General features: G+C 47.6%; 1 protein-coding gene across 6 annotated transcripts in view; it reads left to right on the forward strand.

Annotated features, from left to right (window-relative positions):
* The window catches only part of fgf13a (fibroblast growth factor 13a), a 288,256-nt gene that overhangs the window by 2,425 nt on the left and 261,534 nt on the right, over nt 1–24,297 (forward strand). For 2 of the 6 annotated variants that reach the window (XM_078412227.1, XM_078412233.1), the window contains exons 1-2: nt 40–276; nt 484–651. In XM_078412227.1, coding sequence (XP_078268353.1) covers nt 603–651 — 49 coding nt within the window. In that variant the 5' untranslated portion in view covers nt 40–276; nt 484–602. Of the gene's footprint in view, nt 1–39; nt 338–483; nt 652–835; nt 912–24,297 lie in introns of those variants that run through there. The other 4 variants (XM_078412229.1, XM_078412230.1, XM_078412228.1 and 1 more) reach the window with 3 other exon arrangements.

Consider the following 24,297-nt stretch of genomic DNA (forward strand, 5'->3'; position numbering starts at 1 on the left):
CTCCACCCGCCCGGTCCCTCTGTTCCCCCTCCATCTCTCCCTCCTCTACCTCCCTCCCTCCCTCCTCCCCTCCCTCCTCCCCGGTTGCCTCCGCCGGCCGCTGAGCCGGGAGCCAGTGTGCGTGCGATGCTGAGGCTGAGATCGCGACGTGCGGAGTGAGGACCCGAGCCCGCGCTCCCTCCCTCCACTTCCTCCTCCCGCGCTCCCTCCTCCTCCTCCCTCACTCCCTCCTCCTCCTCCCTCACTCCCTGTCGGCAGACAAAGAGCGGAACGAAGGTGAGAGCGAAGGAGAGTAACAGAGCAAACATGGCGCGGGCAGTGGTGTGAGATGCATCAAGTGAGTGGGTCAGGGAGCGGGCCGGGGGGGGGGGGGGGTCGGGTCACGGAGGAGGGATGGAGGGGGGGTGGGGCGGTGAGCAGGAGGGGGTGGGGGTGTAGGAGAGACGCAGGGTGATTCACAGTCTTGCTCCGCTCCCCCCGCAGGTCCAGGCGCTCCGGACCGACCTGTCTGCCGCTGTCGCCGCTGTCTCTGCACCGGTTAGTCCCCTCGCCGCCGCCGCCGCCGCCGCTCGCTTAGAAACCACGCATCCAAGCTGGGATCTATGAGCGGAAAAGTGACCAAGCCTAAAGAAGAGAAGGATGCCGCCAAAGGTAAGGGGTGTCTGTGACTGTGTGTGTGTGAGTTTGTGTGCCCCCTGCCCGGTGCCTGGCCTGCGAGGTAAAGCCACCCTTGTCCCGAGGGTTTCCCGGACTGTGCGAGCTCAGCGTCAGGGGAACCGTGGCCGGTGTGGACTGGGGGAAGCGGGCCGGGTCTAGACCCCGACCCCGGCCAGGGAGGCGAGGCGAGGGGAGCCGGGTGATGGACCGGGTGTCGGTGGCAACTGAGATATACCGGGCGGCTTCGGACAAACGTAAACTCGCTGGTCTTTCCCCTCCCTGGAGAGGGGAGGGGAGGTGGGGTGGGGGACACTTTGCCCAGAGAGGCCGGGGGTTGTCAGCGACAGGAGCAAGAGATGGGGCCAAAGACGCCCGCCCCCTGCCTGGATGAAGCTGTCCAGAGGAGGGAAGTGTCTCGGGGTCGGATGCAAGCAAACCTCTGGTCCTTTGTCTCCTGACGGGGAGGCTCTGGCGATGTGGGATGCTGAGCCCATCCAGCGCTCCCTCGCCCACCTGGCGCCGCTTGCACAAGCCAGCATTGGGCACCGCGAACCGGGCAGAGAGGATGTCCGAGCCGGGGACAGGCTGCACAGCCCCCAGGGACGGGCTGCCTCTTGGGTTTCGGGGCGGGATATGGCGTATGGAGGTGGCTGTGGGAAGAGGAGTGGAGATGAGAGGAGAGGAGTGGGGAGGAACGGGATGGAGAGGGATGGAAACCGCGCTGCCCCCCCCCCCCTCTCCCCCTTTCCCATTTCTCCCTCCGTCTCTAGTCCCGGGCGCCGTAGCCCCCGCGGTGAAGGTTGGCACGGGGTTCAAGTGTGGCGGAGTTGGGAGTAAACTTTATCCCGTCGCCGGTGTGGAGGGACAAGAGTGACACAGACTCGCGGCGGTCGGCCGGTCGGTGCGTGGACCCTGGGTGAGCAGGGCTGTGAGTTGTGCCCGGGGTCGTGTCTCAGCTCTGGGGATTTGGCGCTCCGTTTCCAATCCCCACTTGGGATCAGTCTCTGCGCTGTCTCGTTGCGGGCACTTGGCCACAAGTCGGTTTGTTTCAGGAGCCGCTGGGAGTTTGCAAGCCGCACTGCACGGCTGTCTCCAGACTGATAACTCTGGTCTGCAGCCGCCGGCGATAGCGGCGACGCCAATCCGTGATTTTGATGGAACTTTGCAGAATGACTGTGTGTGTGTGTCGGCGCGGTGTTTGTGCGAGCGGTTTATTTCCTGCACATCACATATACGGGCGCATTGTCGAACGACCAGGGAGATGGATCGTGTGTGTGTGTCGGGCATTCGGCGATGCTATTCATAGTAGGAAAAAAAAACTGCACATGCTGGTTTAAATCGAAAGTAGACACAAAATGCTGGAGTAACTCAGCGGGTCAGGCAGCATCTCAGGAGAGAAGGAATGGGTGACGTTTCGGGTCGAGACGAAGAAGGGTCTCGTCTGCAGAAGGGTCTCTACCCGGAACGTCACCCATTCCTTCTCTCCCGAGAAGCTGCCTGGCCCGCTGAGTTACTCCAGCATTTTGTGTCCACATGCTATTCATAGTGACGGGCTCTCTGAAGGCAAGGAACTCAGAGGTTGGCTTATCTTATTCCTGCAATCATTATCTGCCGCGGTCAAATGCACCACAGACGGCATGCTATTTATAGAAAGGTAAAAAAATAAGGCGCCTCAGTCACTCGGTAATGTTTAACACTGCGTGATTTGGGTCGCAGCTATCTCAGCATCTCCCTTCCTCTTTGTCTCCCTCCATCCAAGCTTATCGTCGCCTCTGCCTCTCCTATCGTCCCCGCTCGTCGCTCTGTCCCTGCCTTTAAACCGTTCACTGGGAACGCGAACGAATGTGAGCAGTCACTGCGACCCCCTGTTCCCAGCGCCGGGGGGAGCGTTGCTCGGATGACCTCCAGTGTGCGTGCACTTGTCCCGAGTGGGATTTGAGGCTCCGTCCTCTTTCCCCGGTGGACGTAATATTTGAACTACAGAGAGACGAGTTCAATAAAATCGTATGAATTCTGCTCCCGGTGTTTGCTGCGATTGACGTAGCAAGTGTGGGGGAGAATCGTGGGCAAACTAATCCCTTGAGTGAAATTTAGAGATCTCGGATGTGGCCCCATTTGGGGCCTTTATTGTAACTCAGAATCATTCAGCCGATCAGGTGAATATTCTCCATCCTGACCTGGAGATATTTCGCCGTCCTTCGCTGTCACTGACTCAAAATACTGACCCTAACAGATTGTGGCTCTACCCACACCTCGTGGACTTAAGGGTTCAAGATGGCAGCTCGCCACCGCTTTCTGGAGGACAAGTACGGATAGACCATTAAACGAAACGCACATCCCTTGAATGAATGAATAAAAGTACACTAAGAGCAGAAAGAAAACAAAGGAGAGGGTAGGGTCAGTGTGGTTGTCTATGTGTGGAGCCACAGGAGATGGGTGAGGTCTTTGACTACTACTCATCTGTGCTTAGGTGAGAAGGACTTGGGAGTTAGTGAATGCAGGGGAGGTGAAGGTGATCTACCGAAGCAGGGGAGTGGTGTTGACAGTCTGAAAGCACATACAGGTGGATAAATTCAACTTTATGTCCCTACGTTTACAACAGGATCTAGAGAGTGGTCGGTGGAAAGGTTTACAGAGATACGAGTCAAATGCAGAAAAATGGGAACCACAAAATTGGGCACTTGGTCAGCATAGACGGGCTGGGCTGAAGGGCCTGTTTCAGTGCAATGACTATGATTTACAAAGCTGTCAGATTGTAGTACAGTATGCTTTTAGGTGAGAGGGGTAAAATTTAAAGGAGATGTGCAGAACAAGTCTTTTACACAGAGAATGCCTGGGACATGTTGCCAGGGGTGGTGATGGAGGCAAATACAATAATAGCATTTAAGAGGCATTTCGATAGGCACATGGATATGCAGGGAATGGAAGGGTATGGATCACATGCAGGCAGAGGAGATTAGTTTAACTTGGTATCATGTTCGGCATGGACAATGTGAGCAGAAGTGCCTGTTCCTGTGCTGTACTGTGCTGTACTGTTATGCTCATCTCTGAGGCCTGAACAGGTGTATCATAAAACATTGTGGGAAGGAAGGGAAAATATTGCTGGGGCCCCTGGCAGACATTTATATCGCCGTTGGTCATGGGCGAGGTATGGGAAGACTTAGGGCTTGTCTACCTAACACGTGAAGCCTGGGTTCGGCGGATTGCGTGGAGGAAACCACCTGAAGGTTCAACGGGCAGAAAGACGATCCCAGCAAAGCGTCGTGGAGGGCAGAGTGAGATACGTAGGACACTTCTGAACATCCACTGAATCCTGACCTGTCCCCAGCCGTCTCGACTATATCTTGCTGCTGGAACCCGATAGGCCAGGACGAGAGAGTGAGGCCGATGATCTGCACAACTCCCCCTCACTTAAATCCAAGTCAAGCGCGCAAGTCATGATTTCAACCTCGGCCAGCATACCGCGGCTGGCAGGGGTCCCAATCAGCGGTCGAAATAATAAGATTGAAAGTGAAGTCATGGGCATCTTCAAACCCGAAGGACAAACAACAACAACAGGGGAAGACTGGAGAATGGCTCATGTTGTGCCTGTATTTAAGAAGGGCAGCAGGATTAAACCAGGGATCTATGGGCTGCTGAGTTCGACATCAGTAGTGGGAAAGGAACTGAAAGGGGTTCTGAGTGACAAAATCTATTTGCATTTGGAAAGTTAAGGAGCATCACATGGCTTTGTGCATGGTAAATTTTCTTCACACAGAGAGTGGTGAGTCTGTGGAATTCTCTGCCACATAAGGTAGTTGAGGCCAGTTCATTGGCTATATTTAAGAGGGAGTTAGATGTGGCCCTTTTTGCTAAAGGGATCAGGGGGTATGGAGAGAAGGCAGGTACAGGCTACTGAGCTGGATAATCAGCCATGATCATATTGAATGGCGGTGCAGGCTCGAAGGGCCGAATGGCCTACTCCTGCACCTATTTTCTATGTTTCTAAATCATAGCTCGCGACTAAGAGGATTGAGGAGGGCAGGGTGGTGAACATTGTCAATGTAATCTTTCGCAAAACCTTGATAAGGTCCCACATGGTAGACTGGTGCAGTGGTTCAAATACATGGGAGTCAAGGTGAGATGGAAAATTGGATATGAAGTTGGCTTGGTGGTAGGTAGCATTGGGTAGTAATGGAGGTTGTTATTCTGACTGGAGGCCTGTGGCCGGTGGTGTGCTGCAGGGATCGGTGTTGGGTCCTTTGTTGTTTACCATATATATTAATGAAGATAATGTCTTGCACTGGTTACATTGGTGCTTTATTTATCACATGTACCGACAATGAAATTCACCTTTGTATACAGTTCAGTACAAGTATCACTAGATATAAGCACTCAGAGACATCTTAGATAAACATCTCAGATACAGTTCAAGTGTATAGTAGTAGTACAGGAGGCAGTGTACAGGCTCACCAGTTTTGGTTTCAGTTGTTGTAAATGCAGTTTTGGCATGATTAGTATGTTTGCAGATGTCATCAAAAGTGGTGGTACAGTGGACAGTGAAGAAGGTTGTCTAAAGTTATAACAGGTCTCGATGAACTGGGAAAGTGGCTGATGGAATTAAACTGTGGAGTGATGTATTTTCAAACAGGGAATGCACGGTAAATGGAAGAACACGGGGGAGTGTTATTGAACAGCAAGACCTTGAGGAGCAAGCACTTTGTTCCCTGAAAGTGGAGACACGTGTAGACAGAGTGGTGAAGAGGGCGTATGGTAGGCTTGTCTATATTGGCTGTGGCATTGCAAACAGGGGTTGGGACATCATGTTACAGATGCATAAGTTGTTGGTTAGGCTGCAAGGGAGTACTGTGTGTAGTTTTCATCACCACGCCATTGTAATGATGTGAGTAAACCGGAGAGGGTGCAGAAAAGATTCTCAGAAATGTTGCCGGGGATGCGGGCTTGAGTTATAAGGAAAGATTGGATAGGCTGGGATTGTTATCCCTGGAATAAACTAGGGTGAAGGGGTGGCTTAATGGAAGTTTATAGAATTGTGAGCGATATAGATAATTTATATAGTCACAGTTTTTTTCCCCATGGGTAAAAAAGTCTAAAACTAGGGTAGACACAAAATGCTGGAGTAACTCAGCGAGGCAGGCAGCATCTCTGGAGAGAAGGAATGGGTGACGTTGTGGGTCGAGACCCTTCTTCAGACTTCGATTTGAACCAGAATTTGCAGTTCTTTCCTACTAAAACTAGAGGGCGTAGCTTTAAGGCGAGAGGGGAAGAATTTAAGAGGAACTTGAGGGGCAGCTTCTTCCCAAAAAAGGTGGTGGGTTTATGGAATGTGCTGCCATAGTGGGTGGTAAAGTGGAAGAAAATATTTCATGACATTTTGACAGGTACATGGATAAAAAAGTTTGAGAGGAATATGTGCCAGGAAGCAAACAGTATTAGTTTAGAAGGGCATCTGGTTAGCACAGGCAAGTAGGGCCAAAGGGCCTGTTTCCAGGCTGTATAATTGGATAGAGATTACCTGCATTTGTAGGGAGAGCAACCTTCACTTGGGGAGTTTGACGAGGCACTTTTTATGACCATTTTGGTCAGGATGCTTCACTCAGCTTCAACCCCTCATCACTCGGTAGCTCTGTAACTTTCTCCAGCCCCACAAACCTTCCAGATTTAGTTTAGTTTAGAGATACAGCTGGGAAACAGGCCTGTCGGCCCACCGAGTTCACGCCAAGCAGCGATCACCCCCTACATTAGCACTATCCTACACACTAAGGACAATTTAGACATTTTCTGAAGCCAATTAACCTACAAACCTGTATGTCTTTGGAGTATGGGAGGAACTGGGAGTACCCGGAAAAAGCCATGCCGTCACAGGGAGAGCGTACAAACTCCGTACAGACAGCACCCATAGTCAGGATTGATCCTGGATCTCTATCGCTGTGAGGCAGCAGCCCTACCGCTGCACCACCGTGCCACTCATGGATAGGTGATCACAGAGCTCCTTAGATGCTGCCTTCTGACACACATCTGGTTTGAATCGCCCCACCGCTGGAGCTGTGCTTTCTGCTGCCCAAACCCCTAAATTGACGAAGGTCCCGACTCGAAACGTCGTCAATCCATTCTATCCGCAGATGCTGCCTGACCCACTTTGTGTTTTGCTCAGGATTCCAGGGCCTACAGTTCCTTGTGTCTCCTGGCTCAGGATTTATTTATAACTGTCACCACTCAATCTCAATTTCCCCTCAGTCCCACATCTTAATTCCTGTGTGTGAAACTCCGCCTGGTTGAAGTGCTTTGGGATTTTTCCTGCTCTGTAATTATAAGTAGTTGTCAATGAATATAATCTCATGATTAAACAAGTGAAGTGGATGTGGTAATCATTTAAAATAGTGAAGAGGTTAATGCTCCTATCTCAAATATTTCAATTCCTCGAGCCATCTCGCTTTGATTTGGTTTGAAGTATTGAAGCTGTGCAGTTATGGTATCACATATTCTGCATCTGCTGACTCTTTTAAAGATGTATTCAATTAGGCTCAATCCCCAGAGCCCAGTATATTTCCTAATTCCAATATATATCCAATTGCCTTTTGAATGCTCTGATTGATTCTGTTTCTCCAGCCTCCAGGCAGTAAGCACTAGACCTCGGGTGCTGTCAGTACAAAGTTTGCGCGTTCTCCCTGGGACCGCGTGGATTTTCACCGAGTGTGACCTCTCGTTGCACCTCCCCTTTTCCTAATCTGACACCATTCAGATAATAATCTGCCTTCCTGTTCTCACCACCAAAGTAGATAACCTCACAGTTATCCACATTATACTACATCTGCCATGCATCTGCCCACTCACCCAACCTATCCAAGTCATTCTGCATCCTCATAGCATCCTCATCGTAGCTCACACTGCTACCCAGCTTTGTGTCATCTGTAAACTTGGAGATGTCACATTTAATCCCCTCATCTAAATCGTTAATATATTGTAAATAACTGGGGTCCCAGCATCAGGCCTTGCGGCACCCCACTCATCACTGCCTGCCATTCTGAAAAGGACTGGTTAATTGCTACTCTCTGCTTCCTGTCTGCCAATCAGTTCTCTATCCATGTCAATACACTACCCCCAACACCACGTGCTCTAATTTTGCACACTAATCTCTTGTGTGGGACCATGTCAAAGGCTTTTCTAAAGTCCAGATACACCACATCTACTGGCTCTCCCTTATCCATTCTACTTGTTACATCCTCAAAAAAGGCCAGAGATTAGTCAAGCATGATTTCCCCTTCATAAATCCATGCTGACTTTGACCGATCCCGTCACTGCTTTCCAAATGTGCTGCGAAACATCTTTAATAATCAACTCTAGTATCTTCCCCACTACCGATGTAAGGCTAACTGGTCTATAATCCCCCCTTTTCTCTCGACCCTCCTTTCTTAAAAAGTGGGGTTACATTGGCTACCCTCCAGTCCACAAGAACTGATCCAGAGTCAAGAGAACATTGGAAAATGATCACCAATGCATCCACGATTTCTAGGGCCACCTCCTTGAGTACTCTGGGATGCAGACCATCAGGCTCTGGGGATTTATCTGTCTTCAGTCCCAACAGTTTACCTAACACCATTTCCTGACTAATGTGGATTCCCTGAAATTCCTCCCTCCCACCAGATCCTCGGTCCCCTAGTATTTCTGGGAGATTGGCTGTGTCTTCTTTAGTGAAGGCAGAACTATAAAGTACCTGTTTAACTGTTCTGCCATTTCCTTGTTTCCCATTATAATTTCACCTGACTCTGATTGTAAGGGACCTACATTTGTCTTCACTAATCTTTTCCTTTTTACATATCTAAAGAAGCTTTTAGAGTCAGTTTTTATATTCTCCGCAGGCTATCTTTCATGCTCTTTTTCCCCCTCTTAATTAACCCCTTTGTCCTCCTCTGTTGGGTTCTAAATTTCTCCCAGTCCTCCGGTTTGCGGCTTCCTCTGGCCAATTTATATGCCTTTTCCTTGGATTTAACACTATCCTTGATTTCCCTCGTCAGCCACAGTTGAGTTGCCTTCCCCGTTTTATTTTTCGGCCAGACAGGGATGAACAATTTTTGGAGTTCATCCATGTGGTCCTTAAATCTTTGCCATTGCATCTCCACCGTCAACCCTGTAAGTATAATTTGCCAGTCTATCCTAGCCAATTCCCATCTCATACCTTCAAAGTCTCCTTTCTTTAAGTTCAGGACCCTAGTCTCTGAATTAACCGTGTCACTCTCCATCCTAAAGCAGAATTCTACCATATTATGGTCACTGTACCTGTTGCCTGACTTGCCGGAGTTCACAGTGATGATAAATATATAATATATGTTTTCACGTCAGATAGCATGGGACTTGTCGGGGAATCTGTAGGTGGCGGTGGTACCCTGCATCCATTCATCTTTATCCTCTTGGTGGTGATGTTTGCTGTGTACAGGGGGTGATGGAGGGGTTAAATGCTCAGCGTGGTGAGGGGAGTGCAGATGGAGTGGGCTGACTCTCTGGAGAAAAAGAATAGGTGATGTTTCGGGCCGGAACCCTTCTTCAGACTGAAAGTGGATGTGGGAGTTGGGGGGGGGGGGGGGATAAACTGGAGGCGAAAAAAGGCTGGAATAAATCAGGGCCAGGAGCAGATGGCCTCAGGAAGGATGGAGCCCAAAATGGCCCATTGTTGGCTGAGGAAGGTGTGATAACAAGAGTGATACAAGGACGGTAGGATCTTTGGGGGGGGGGGGGGGTGGGCAGGGAATGTAGGAGCGACTTGAAATTAGAGAAATCACATTAATACTGCTGGGTTGTAAGCTGCCCAAGCGAAATATGAGGTTCTCACTTTGTGTGTCTCTGCCCTGGATGTTGTCAAGCCGTGAGGAGATATTAGAGCTGCCCATACTCTCCAGAGATGCTGCCATTCCTGCTGAGTTACTTCAGCACTTTATGTTTTACTTAGAGCTGCACTTGTCCTTTTTGGTGACAGGGCTCAAGGGATCTGGTGAATCCAGTGCCCTCAGCTGCACCAGCTGGAAGTATCGTCAAGGATGCCTGCCATCATGGCCATTCCCTTTTCTCTCCACTACTTTTGGGAGAAGATACAGGAGCTTGAAAGCCCAGACATCCAGACTAAAGAACAACTTCTTCCCCATTGCTGTCAGACTCCTGAACTGATCACCTCTTTCACACCCCCTTCCCAGAGGTGCTGCCACATACCATTATTCTTCAATCCACCTCATTCATTGTACTTTAGTTTTATTGCACTAAGATTGCACCTTCCTGCTGATTTGCACCCATCGTTGTACGTATTAATTTAGTTTAGAGATACAGCATGGAAACAGGCCCTTCGGCCCACCGAGTCCACGCCGACCATCGACCACCCATTCAGACAAATTCTAAGTTATCCCACTTTCTCATCCACTCCCTACACACTAGGGGCAATTTACAGAGGGCCAATTAACCTACAAACCCGCACATCTTTGGGATGGGGCAGGAAACCGGAGCACTCGGTGAAAATCCACGTGGTCCCAGGGAGAACGCGTAAACTTCGTACAGACAGCACCCGAGGTCAGGATTGAACCCAGGTCTCTGTCTCTGTGAGGCAGCAGCTCTACTTGCCATGCCACTGTGCCTACTTTGTACAGTACTTATTATTTATTCTGTAAGAATCATGTGAACACCTTGGTGTATTTGATAATAACCTAATCTGAATCTGAATCGTGGTACTTGTGGCTGCTAGTCAATTGAAAATTTAATTACTGAAATTGAACTATTTTTGATGGGGACATCTTCATGGATCTAAGGTGGATAAATGTCAGATATTAATGAATCATGATCTGTCTGAATTAACACCCAAAATATGTAGGGGAGAAGTGTCAGAGTATGTGGAACCCTTTGTGTTTACTTTAAGATGAATTTGAAGGCGCGTAGATCTAACTCTTTTGGCTGCTGGTGATAGAAGAACTCTGTCATTCCAGGGATTAGCTGTGTGAACTTCCTCTGTCCCACCCCTAATGCCCGTACATCCTTTTTTAAATGAAGAGACCAAATCCGTGTGTGGTATTCCAAGTGTGACCTCACCAGCACCTGTCCAATTATTAAATTAAAAACTTCCCACCTTCTAGACTCCAACCTCTTGCCTGCTGAACTTCAGGTTGAATGGACTCTTCCTCTTGCAATGTCACTATAGCTTTAAGGTGAGATAAAGGAGATGTGCGGGGTAAGATTTGTACACAGAGGGTGATGGGTGTCTGGGACATGCTGCCAGGGGTGGTGGTGGTGGAGGCACATACGATAGTGGTGTTTAAAAAGCTTCGAGAAAGGCACACGGATATGCAGGGAATGGAGGGATTATGGTCACATGCAGGCAGAGAGGATTAGTTTATCCTGGCATTATTCTCAGCATGGACAATGTGGGCTGAAGGGCCTGTTCCTCTTTTATGTTAATCCCTGGGGGCTGAAAAGGTGCATTATAAAAAATTGTTGGAAGTAAGGGAAAATATTGCTGGGGCCCCTGGCAAAGACATTTATATTACCGTTAGTCATGGGCGAGGTAGCGGAAGACTGAAGAAAGGCTCATGGTGTGCCTTTATGTAATAAGGCAGTGGGAACAAGCCAGGGAACTACATGTCAGTGAGTCTAACTTCAATGGTGCGAAAGTTACTGGAAAGGATTCTGAGAGACCAGATTTATTTGCTTTTGAGAGTTATAGACAGTCGCTGTCAGGCATTGTGGGCCGAAGGGCCTGCTCCTTTGCTGTGCTGTTCTATGTTCTATGGCACGGTGCTGGCAGTGGCTGGAGATTTGTACCCAGTCTGCAGAGTAAGATGCAATAATGTCCTGGGGTCTGATGGTGGTGAGAGGTGTGAATGAGTGGGATATGCTCCCATTGTAATCATAATGATTAAATGTTTGAGATAGCATCAGTAGAACGATCTTAATCGGCATCATCCTTGCCGACAGATGCAGGTAATCGTCAACCTCACGCAGACTACCTGTGGCCAAGAGGTCCACCGAGCATCCAGCGATCACTGATATTAGTGCTGTGTTGGGCACAGCTGCCAGCTCTGTGTTGTACAAACATACTTATCCGCTTAGGGACAGAGGGATTGTCAGTGTTTAAACTGTGGTTATTCATTTTGATGAAACACAATCTGTTCCTTTGTTGAAAGCAGTGTGATGCTTTTATTCCTGTGCCTCGTGCTCAGGATGAAGGGTACTGTGCTTAACCTGGGAACGTGCCACATCATTGGACACGCAATTCTACAAAGGTAATGGCTGGAAATTTGTTTCAAAGTAATCACAAAGGTTTGGTTCCACACAGAAGGTGTAGATAGGAACTGCAGATGCTGGTTTATACCGAAGATGGACAGAAAGGGCTGAAGCAACTAAGCAGGGCAGGCAGCATCTCTGGAGAACACGAGATGGGTAGGAACCCTTCTTTAGACTCCAGAGATGCTCCCTGACCTGCTGTGTTACTCCAGCACTTTGTATCCTTTTTAAAAAATCAGATTCTGCAGTTCCTTGTTTCTACAGCTTGTCCAAGGTATTGCTTCTGCAATGTTTGATTGGATGTATAAGCTCACAGGATGTTTGTCGGGGCTCGGGGTCCACAGATATTTCTCAACTAGCATTACTGTACTTTGGCTAACAAGAGGCGCTGACTCAAAAAGGCAGCCAACATCATCAGAGACCCACACCACCCTGGCCATACTCTCATTTCACTCCTGCCATTGGGAAGAAGGTATAGGAGCCTGAAAACTGTAACATCCAAGTTCATGAACAGCTTCTTCCCTCAACCATTAGGCTATTAAACACGTAGTCTGAAGAAGGGTCTCAACCCGAAACGTCACCCATTCCATCTCTCCAGAGATGCTGTCTATCCCGCTGAGTTACTCCAGCATTTTGTGTCTATCTAAGGCTATTAAACACTACAACCTACAAATAGACTCTGAACTATAGAGACTTGGGGCATTATTTTTTACTTTGCACTAATGCCCACCAAACGCCACTCCAGAGGCCGTATGAGGGCCCGTACCGGGTGCTGGAGCACAGACAGACAACCTTTATCTTGGACATGGGGGGCCGGCCGGAGGCCGTGTCAATTGACCGCCTGAAGCCGGCCCACTTAGACATTGTCCAGCCTCGGCCACGAGGTCGCCCACCTTTGCGGGTCCCACCACCTGTCCCTCCTACGGTAATCTGTCGACCGATTACCGTACGCGGTCCGGTCGGGTTGTGCGACCACCAGTGCGCTTCGTGCCTCCGGTTCTGGGGGGGGGGGGGGGTTCTGTGGCGGCTCCCAAGGGTCGGGCCATACCACTACCGACCCCTCGGCACGGGAATGGACCAGTCCAGGGGGGCGGTCCGGTACTACATATATAAGGACAAGGTTTTGGGCGCGAAGCCATTCTGGCAGAGTCGACCCGTCTGATAACCGTGTAATAAACCATAACTCCCCCAAAATACCCGGCTCCTTGCCTTTATTTCGGGCCTCTCTCGACGCGCCACATGATCTGCAATATAGTCTTACTATATAATCGATATAATTATACTCAGGTGCTACAACATAGCTAGGTTTAACACAGAACATAGAACCGTACAGCTCATGTACAAGCCCTTCAACCCTCAATGTCTGTGCCAAACACGACGCCAAGACTAATTCTCATCTGCCTGCACATAATCTTTCTCCCCCTATTCCTTGTAATGTGCCTATCCAAAGGTCTCTTAAACACAACTATCTTAACTGCTTCCACCACCACCCCCAGCAGTGCATTCCAGGCACCCATCACTCTTGTAAATAAACTTGACATTTCGACTCTGGGAAAAAGGTTTTAACAAACGACCCTTTCTACACCTCTCATAATTTTATATACTTCTATTAGGTCTCCCCTCGACCTCTGGTGTCTGTTCACATCTTCGTTTTTTTTAATATATACCAGAAGACCTAACAATTTAAGGGAATCTGTAGATTGACAGCTATCAGTAAATCAAGAAAGTCAAATGCGTTTTATTGTGATACTTGACCAAGTGGACCCGTTGTGCCCAAACCTCTCCTGCATTGGTGCAGCACCCTCTCCTCCCTGCTTCCCCCTCTCTCTCTCCCCCCCCCTCACCCACCCCTCCCCCTCGCCTCCCCCTCTCCCCCACCCCCCTGCCCACCCTCCCTCCCCTCCACTCCCTCTCCCTCCCCTCCTCCACCCACCCTCCCCCTCCCTCCCCTCCTCCACCCCCTCCCCTCCCCCTCACTCCAACCCCCCCCCTCATCCTCCCCCACTCCCCTCCCTCCCCAGGAGATAGATTTAAACTTTAAAATGAATAACAAAAAATATAACACCGATTTCAATGAAACTTCTTCCATTAGCACCAAAGGGAAAACAGTGAGTAAGGTGGGCCTAAAATTGTCACGCTATCGTGTACCCTTTTGGCTGTAGTTCAGGAACAAACAAACAGACAAACGAGAGTTTTAGTATATAGATATCCTGAAACAGAACAATGAAATTCTTACTTACAGCAGCACAACAGATACGTAAACAGCATACTCTGTAAAAACCATAATAAACAACAAAAAAATGCAGGTTTTGCTGGAGATGAGCTTGCTAGATTTTGTTTTGAGGTAATGCAGTTTATTCTGTGGCATCTTCAGTCTGTCGTGGCTACAGCTCCTGCTGTTCCATTTAAAACGAAACAACAGCTTCTATTAATACAGCATGTTAATGGGGTGTTACAAACAGAAGTTCACACTGCACTGCAATGGGGATTACTGGGCAGAACTCTGTCCTCAGTTCAGCAGGCTAAACCCACTTGTACTGCAGCAGCTGCGAATGTTCAGTGGAACCAACTTTCAGGAGCAGAGTGGATGGAGTTCACAGCCGTTGCAAGTGGCTCTGACCTCGGCCATGTCAGGTGCAAACAGTTTGAGACTTGGAGGAAGGGGAAAGGTTGAGGGAGAAATCCAGGGAGATTAGCAGCTGAAAGCACAGTCACTGGCATTTAAGACAATCAAGTGCAAGTGTAATGGGTTCATACTTGATGACATTAACTCTGATTGATTAACACCTCCAGTTTAAATTCCATTTGGAATATTTTGGAGGACCAAGAACATATTGCCCCATCTGCTTTAATAGGATGAGTAAGGAAAGAGTTTTAACTCCACCCACACTCATTTTAAAGACAGGTACGTGGATAGGAACGGTTTAGAGGGATATGAGCCAAATATGGGCAGGTGGGACCAGTGTAGATGGGGCATCTTGGTCGGCATAGGCAAGTTGGGCCAATGGGCCTGTTTCTGTGCTGTGTGACCCTACGACTCTAAGTGTGTGATTCGCTAGGTGGCATTTCGTGCCGAGACCCTTCTTCAGACCCAGTCTGCAGAAGGGTTCTAACCTGAAAGGTCATCTATTCCTTTTCTTCACAGATGCTGTCTGACCCCCTGAGTTATTCCAGCATTCTGAGTCCAGCTTCGTTTTTAACCAGCATCTGCAATCCCTTCCTACATATTTTGATGATCCTTCGGCTTCTATCTTAATGCCACCTTTGCTGCCACTCTTCCTGCAAATTTATGAGATGTGAGCCCTGAAAGCTTGTTAGCTCCAGCTTTGGTGGCGGAGCATTCGTCAGTGCGGTTGGCTGATAGAGGTGAGCTTCAGTTGCTGAGGCCGACGCTGCTCATTGTGCTGAAGTGATGCTGGAGCCACAGTGAAAATCAACCCCTGGCAGACTTACTGGGTCAGGCAGCTTCTGTGGGTGCAATGGGATGGTCCATAAAAGTTAAACGCCATTATTTTGTTTTCCGGCCACGTAACGTGAATGTTTTTAAAGATGCATTCTGGCGCCATTTTGTCTACAAAAAAACACACACTGATTGCAAGTAATTAACTACATCAGAAACTTAAAACAAAAATACCAAAATGGACAAAATCGTGAGAGGAATAGATTGGGTAGATGCACACAGTCTTTTGCCCAGAGTAGGGGAATTGCAAACTTCAGGACATAGGTTGAGGGAGAAAAGGTTTAATAGGAACTTGAGGGGGACACAGATAAAGGCATCGTGTTCAGCACAGACATTGTGGGCCCAAGGGCTTTTTCCTCTGCTGCATGTTCTATAACAGGGGTTGTAACCCATCTGTGTAGAACCTGCTTTGATAATGTATTTTGGTATAAACAGAACTAAATGAGGCAGTTAGCACATTAGATTCATAATCAGTAATACAATGCATGTGTGCTGAACTTGTTACAACATCATAGCAATTCTCTGCGGAGACTGTTATTCAACCCAGTAATGGTTGCTAGGAGGAATATTTATTTATTTATCACTGTGTCGCTAAAGTGTACTTAAGATCACTTCAGTGTTTGAAGAACCATCAACCCTTTTGTAATCCGCTGTTGCTAATAAACTTTGTTGTACAAGGGTTCTTAACAGAAAACATGAATTATTGACAACTATCTCAGAACTTGCTGGTAGAAGACTGGATATAAATAGAGCTAAATTGCCTGAGATTAGGAAGGAATCAGTCATTTTAAGGTAAGCGTGGGTGGTAAACTCCTGTTCTGTATCTGATTCAATTCTGCAGTCTTCTGTCTGGGCCTGTGAGTGGTGGCATATCAGCGGAGAGTCCTGTTGCATCTGAATTGGACGGCAGAGGGTGGTGAAGTTGGGGTATGATATCAGTGGTGCCGACTGTACTGTTTAGTTTAGTTTACTTTAGAGGCACAGCCTGGAAACAGGCCTTGTGGCCCACCGAGTCCGCACTGACCTGCGATCACCCCGCACACTAACACTATCCTACGCACTAGGGACAATTTACAATTTTGCCAAAGCCAATTAACCTACAAGCCTGTTCGTCATTGGAGTGTGGGAGGAAACCGGAGCACCCGGAGAAAATCCACAAGGAGACATGTCCGTACATGTCAGCTCCCGTAGTCAGGATTGGTCCCAGGTCTCTGGTGCTGAAGGCAGCCACCGTGCTGAAGGTTGATCTTTGCTCAGGGATGCCACGAGAGGTTCAGGCAATAGCTCACCAAGGTCCAAAGAACTGCAGATACTGGAATCTTCAGCAAATCACCAAGTGCTGGAGGAACTCAGTGGGTCAGGCAGCATCTGTGCAGGATTACCCACCCCCCCCTACTACAATCACCGCGAAGAAGGGTCCTGACCTGTAAACATCGACTGCACATTCCCTCCACAGATGTTGTTTGACCCACTGACATACTCCAGCGCTTTATGTCTTTTTTTGTAAGCTAACATCTACAGTTCCCTGTTTCTTCCTCTACATATTTTGCCTGACCTGTTGAGTTTCCCAGCAGTTTGTATTTTGCTTACTGGGGTTAATGGAGCGACTAGGCTTGTATACACTGGAATTTAGACGGATGAGAGGAGATCTTATCGAAACGTATAAGATTATTAAGGGGTTGGACACGTTAGAGGCAGGAAACATGTTCCCAATGTTGGGGGAGTCCAGAACAAGGGGCCACAGTTTAAGAATAAGGGGTAGGCCATTTAGAACTGAGATGAGGAAAAACTTTTTCAGTCAGAGAGTGAATCTGTGGAATTCTCTGCCTCAGAAGGCAGTGGAGGCCAATTCTCTGAATGCATTCAAGAGAGGGCTAGATAGAGCTCTTAAGAATAGCGGAGTCAGGGGGTATGGGGAGAAGGCAGGAATGGGGTACTGATTGAGAATGATCAGCCATGATCACATTGAATGGCGGTGCTGGCTCGAAGGGCCGAATGGCCTCCTCCTGCACCTATTGTCTGTTGTCTAATAAGGACAATCTCGGCAATAGAAACACAGGATTCAATTCTGAAACCAGCTGCACAGGGATTGCACTGTCCATTTTTTAGAATCAGTGCAAATATTCCCCAGCACTAAATACTGACAGCCTTTCCAGGGTTTAAGTTTAGGTTCAGCTTTAGGTTTATTATTGTCAAATGTACTGAGTGAGGTACAGTGAAAAGCTTTGTTTTGCATGATATCTAAGAATGTAGTTCTCAGCATTGTTGCACATCAGTTTCATAGACAAAGTTCAATGCTGCAATGGGGGAGAGGTGAAGTGTATAGTACTATGGCTTATGGAAGGACCGTTCAGAAGTTTGATAACAGAGAGGAAGAAGTCTGGTGGTGTGCGCTTTCTGCCAGATGGGTGCGGGGAGAGGAAGGAACGACTGGGGTGGAACATGTCCTTGATCATGTTGGCTGCTTTTCTGAGGCAGCGTGAGGTGTAGATGGAGTCAATGGTGAGTCAGGTGAGAGTTCACTAATGACTCTTCAGAATCTGTCCGCAGTGCCCTACCCTTTGTGCTTCTACTGTTAACATCTGCACTGAAATACCAATTAACCTATAAACCCTTGAGATGTCCTTGAGATGTGGGAGGAAACTGAAGCACCCGGGTGAAACACGTGCAGTCACAGGGAGAACGTCCACACAGACAGCACCTGAGGTCAGGATTCAACTTGGGTCTCTAGTGCTAGGAGCTAGTAGCTCTACCCACTGTGCCACATCCCACGCAAAGCTACTCCAACGTATGTGAAACATTAATTTCTAACGTACCATAAACATTTTGTTCATCTCTGGTGATCGACGCTTTTATCTTCCCTTACTTTCAAGTCATCTCTGCGTTGGTGTCACTGCCACATTTAATCTTGGCATGCATGAATGTTTATTTTTAACTTGGTATTAGCATCACTTTCTATTACCATATGGGCCTCGATTAATTGTTAAATATTTTTATAAGTCAACAACATTAGATCAAGTCAAGACATACGCAGTTGTAATCAACTTACGAATAAAAAAATACAAAATGCTGGGAACATGTAGCAAAATCAGAGGGACAGTTCTGGACTCGAAACGTTAACCCTGGGTTTCTCTTCCACGGAGGCGGTCTGACCTGCTGCGAGTTTCCAGCATTTCCTGCTTTTATTTCAGACCCTCAGGTTCCTATTAAATCTTTCCCCTCTCACCTTAAACCTCTCCTCGGGATTCGCCTAATCTGGATAAAAGATTGTGCATTCATAAGAACAGTACAGCACAGGAACAAGTCCTTCAGCCCATCATGTCAGTGCTGAACATGATACCAAATTAAACTAATCACTTCGACCTAATCTCCTGGTTTTCAAACCTGGACCTCTCTTCAAAAAGGCAGTGGATTCACGGTGGGGGTGGAGGAACCAAGAGAAACATTCATGACCGAGTTTGATGCTTTGGTGAGTGAAGTTCTCAAGGGGTAAGAAACAAAGGCTACTCATGGTGCAAATCAGGTGGGCTGAAGGGCCTGTTTCTATGCTGTATAACTCTAGCTAGCTCCAATGATTTTTTAACAGTTCTGGAATTATACCCCCTTCTTGTCGTAGAATTGGAAGATGAAAAATTTGCCGTATTTTTATATTTATAGAGCATAATTATTCTGCATTCAACTGCAAACCTGCTTGTATTTATTCTTTAGGATAGGCAGAGGAATGACTTTTGGGGAAAGGCGAGACTTATATGACCTGGTTCTTGGTTGGAAAGAATCAGCTGTTAACTTATTCTTAATATTTTTGTCTTGCGAAGGTTTGTAGCTAAAGGGGAGGTTAGACCAAAAATAAACACTCTTGTCACATCAGCTTGGGAGTGAGCCAAAGGAATCTGGCTGTGGAGAAGGGCATGTTCGAATATAACTCCTGGCTTTTACAAAACCCAAAGAACAAATAATTAATCACAGCAACAAGCAAAGATAATGCGACGAGATTAACAGCCATTTGTCCATCCGAAATTAGGTCTCCGCATGTATACTGCTGATACTGTTTATGTGCCGTCAAGATGTCAGAATGGCAATAAATGCAGAGAATTTGCAAGCTAATGTTTTGCTGGGGCAGATATTGTAAATACCTAGGGTGAGACAAGAAACAGTGAGCGCTGTTATTACCGGGAATTCATTACTTTTCGAGCACGGAACGATGACTGATAAGCAAAAAACCAAGCAGCGTGATGTTCGGTAAAACCTGTTCCCAGTCTTGTTCGGCAGAGGAGTCCAGTATGTGAAGATTTTATACCAGTTTTGATGAAGGGTCCGCGTGCGTACATAAACCGCCTGACATCAACCAAGACAAACAGTGCCTTAAATACTCAGCAAAACGGGCAGCGTAAGTGGAGAGAGATGCGGTTTCAAAGCTTCATATTAACTGAAAAAGGACAGAAAGTGCTGGAGTAACTCAGCAGGTCAGGCAACATTCCAGGAGAACACGGTTAGGTGATGTTTCGGGTCGGGAGCCTTCATCAGACCTTTTTGCTTCTTCAAGTTAACTGGCCACTGGGAGCCTTGATCTGTTTCAAGTATTTTGCAAATTACCACTTTCAAAAGACATTTGAATGGATAGATAGATAGGAAGGGTTTTGAGGGATATAGGCCAAATGTAGGCAAATGGAAATAGTCCAAATGGCCTGTTTCTGTGCTGAACAGCTCTGCAGATCTATAACTACATAGGATAGGCTCATGTGGGACTGAAATTTCAGCCACTTGTGGCAGCAGATGGGTGGCACAGTGGAGTAGTTCTTGACCCGATTTCAGATTTAGTGCGTGCTCTCTCGCCTCTTAAATGTGAGAGGCATTGAGTGCCGGCAATATAAGGGGAAAATCTTCAAATTGTATGTGCTCTGGAAATGTAGAGAAGTTATTTGGACAGATACAAGCCAGAACAACAAGGAACTGCAGATACAGTTTTACAAATAAAGACACAAAGTGCTAGCGTAACTCAACGGGTCAAGGGTCCCGAACCAAAACATTACCTGTCCATGTTCTCAGAGATGCTGCCTGACCCACTGAGTTACTCCAGCATTTTGTGTCTTTATTTTAAAAGCCAGAACAATTGAGTTCAAGTTTAAAGTTTAGTCTTAATGTGTGACTTTGGTAAAGTGTATCCCTCCCCGGAATTTGTAAATAGAGGTCTCGACGACCAAGCCAGAGAGATTATGTTGCAAACCTCAACTAGAGTACAGTATTACACCCAGTTTTGATTGTTATACTTTCGGAACATAGAATAGTACAGCAAAGTAACAGGCCCTTCCGTCCACAATGTCTATGCCGAACAGGATGCCAAGATTATCAAATCTCCCCTGTGGGTAACGTGATCTAAATACCTTCATTCCCCTTTAGTTTTGTTTAGAGATACAGCATTGAAACAGGCCATTCGACCCACTGACCATTGATCACCCATTCACACTAGTACTGTTATCCCATTTTTGCATCCATTCCCTACACACTAGAGATCACTTAACCAACAAACCCGCACGTCTTTGGGATGTGCGACGAAACCGGGGCACCTGGAGGAAACCCATGTGCGGTCACAGGGAGAATGTGCAAACTCCACACAGATATCCCGAGGTTGGGATCAAGCCTGGGTCTCTGGCGCTGTGACCCAGCTGCACCATTGTGCCTTCCCTGTATTTTAACGTGCCTGTCTAAAAGCTTCCTAAGTGCCACTGTCAAATCTGCTTCCACCATCACCATTGGCAGCATGTTGCAGGCACCCACCACTCTCTGTGGAATTTGCCCTCACATCTCCTTTAAATAAGGTGTAAAGGTTCTGCATGGGATGTGGAGAAGACCTTCACTGCGGGATCCCAGTGAGCGTCTGTACAAAGCCTCCGCACATCCCTCCGTGTATTCCCACAGCTTGGAATGCACTGGTGTGCAACAATTGCAATCACCCTGCTACAGGAAAGATAAACTGGAAAGAGTGCAGAGAAGATGTACGAAGATGTTACCAGGACACGAGGGCCTGAGCTAAAGGGAGAGGTTGAGCAGGCTGGAAATTTTTTTGGAGCGCAGGAGGCGCTCATGGAGGTGATCTCATAGAGGTGTATAAAATCATGAGAGGAATAGATAAGGTGAATGGACAGTGTTTTACCCAGAGCAGGGAAATCAAGAACCAGAGACCATAATTTAAGGTGAGAGGGGAAAGATTTAATAGGCACCTGAGGGGCAAGTTATTCACATAGAGCATAGTGGGTACATGGAACGAGCTGCCAGAGAAGGTAGATGAGGCAGGTGCTATAACATTTTAAAGACATTTGGACAGGTACATGGATAGAAAAGGCTTGGAGGGATATGGGACAAATGCAGGCAGGTGGGACAAGCGGAGATGGAGCATCTTGGTCGACATGGGAAAGTGGGCCGGAGGGCTTGTATCTGGAGGGGCCAGAGCTGCCTAATTCCAGCATACATTTCCCTGTATTCTGTGGCCTGTGTCTAACCAAGTGGCAGGTCCGCTCAAGTGCACGCGTGTGTTGCATTAACCACTGCCTGCAGCTGCAACATCACCTGTTAATTGCTTGACGAATACACGTGAACCTTGCATCACCTCCCGGCTGTGGGTCACCCTGGAGAATTGAACAACAATAAACTCTGCCTTGCGGATGGTGACGTGGGATGGTCACAATGATGGATGGAGAGTGTCGGGTATCAGTCATTTACTCTCTCTCTCGCTTGCTCGCTCGCTTTTCTCTCGCGTGCTCTCTCTCTGTCTCTCTCCCCCAGTCTCGCTCGCTCTCTGTCGCAAGGGGATGGGAAAGAATCAGAGAACTGATGCTTCTATCACCTCCATTTCTGCAAAGAGAAGCTGAGGGAATCCTGCTAAATGATCTGAAATGCAGTTTAAATCGGAGGGAAGGTGGACTAAACAGTTCGTGATGAGACTGGCTTTCAGTTGCAACTGTTTAACTATCTAATCATGATTCAAAGTTGCCCATATCAAATTAGATCATTTACTTTTTTACCAACTGTATGGAATTTGTACATTCTCCCTGTGACCGTGTGGGTTTTCTCCGGGTGCTCTTGTTTGCTGCCACACACCAAAGACATGCAGGTTTGTAAGTTAATTGGCTTCTGTAAAATTGTAAATTCTCCCGAGTGTGTAGGATAGTGCTAGTGTACGGGGTGATTGTTGGTTGGCGCCGACTCTGTGGGCCGAATGGCCCGTTTCCTCGCCTTATCTCTAGATTCTAAAAATCTAAAGTTCAGTCTTACAATAATCTCTGTAATGCAGCTGGTTATAGTCATGCTGTTTGGCTGGAATAATTATCCACCGCTGCTGAGCTGGTAGAACCACTGCCTTAAACAGCGCAGGAGACCGGGGTTTGATCCTAACTCCTGACGCTGTCTGTGTGGAGTTTGCACGTTTTCCAGTGACCGTGTGGGTTTACCCCCCGGGTACTCTGGTTTCCACCCACATTCCAAAGATGTGCGGGTTGGACATGTGAATTTGTTCCTCTAAAACACCCAGTCTAGGGTGCGGGCAAGGGAATCAGGGTGTTTTTGATAGGAACGTGAGACATTAGATGAGAGAGTGATATGTGGGGGAATGTGATTGTTCTGAGGGAGTGCATTAACTCAATGAGCTGAATAGCCTTCTTCTATGGTTTGAGAAATGTGATACAACACTGGATGAGGCCATTCTGCCCAACATGACAATGCAATCCCCTACACAGCTTCCCCCCTCACCCCTAAATTGCCCCCTGGTTGGCAGGGTTATGGTGAATATTAGGACAGTTAACATTGTTCAACCAAAAGGAAGGACAATGTCTTAAAGAAGTGTTTAAAAGGAGGGAAGGGAAAGAATCCTGGTTCAGATGATGAAGTTGAAGTTTAGTTTATTGTCACGTGAAAAGCTTTTTTGTTGCATGCTAGCCAGTCCATGGAAAGACTATACACCATTACAATCAAGCCATCCACAATGTACAGATACAAGATAAAGGTAATAACGTTTAGTGCAAGATAAAGTCCAGAATAGCAATTAAAGATAGTCCGAGGGTCTCCATTGAGGTAGACGGTAGGTCAGGCTCGCTCTCTAATTGTTGAAAGGATGGTTCAGTTGCCTGATAACAACTGGGAAGCAACTGTCCCTGAATCTGGAGGTGTGTATTTTCGCACTTCTGTACCTCTTGCCTGAAGGGAGAGGGGAGAAATAGGGAGTGGCCAGGGTGAGACTCATCCTTGATTATGCTGGTAGCCTTGCCGAGGCAGCGTGAAGTGTAGTTGGAGTCGATGAAAGGGAGGTTGGTTTGTGTGATGGTCTGGGCTGTGCCCACAATTCTCTGCAATTTCTTGACGAGCCTGATTAGGACAGTGTCAGATCAGACAACAAGCAGCCTCTCCCTACCGCTGTGGAAGTGTGTACAATTGGTGAAGCTCTTGCATCACCTTGCAGATCCCTGGCTCCAGTCCCAACAGCTGTGTTTGAGTGACTGTACCTTTCCGTGTTCATTGTGGAACTGTAGGTTGGAAAACCGGTTTATGTAGTGAGCCAAGGGCTGCCTCCATGCATCACTCACAGAGTTGCTTTCCCATCACGCCCTCCCGCTCTCCTATCTGTAACCACTCCGGCAAACTCAGTGAAAACTGCAGGTGCAGTGGCATAGATAGGGTAGACAGTCAGAACCTTTTTCTCAGGGTAGGAATATCAGATACTGGAAGGCAGAGCTTTAAGGTGAGAGGGGCAAAGTTTAAAGAAGATTTGTTTTGTTCAGTTTAGTTTGGAGATACAGCATGGAAACAGGCCCTTTGGCCCCAGCGAATCCAAACAGCTATCACCCGTACACCCGTACACTAGTTCTATCCTGTACACTAGGGGCAATTTAGGGAAGCAAATTTACCTACAAACCTTCAAACGTCTTGGGATGTGG

This window comes from Rhinoraja longicauda, chromosome 15 (genome assembly GCF_053455715.1).
Source record: "Rhinoraja longicauda isolate Sanriku21f chromosome 15, sRhiLon1.1, whole genome shotgun sequence".
Taxonomy (NCBI): Eukaryota; Metazoa; Chordata; class Chondrichthyes; order Rajiformes; family Arhynchobatidae; genus Rhinoraja; species Rhinoraja longicauda.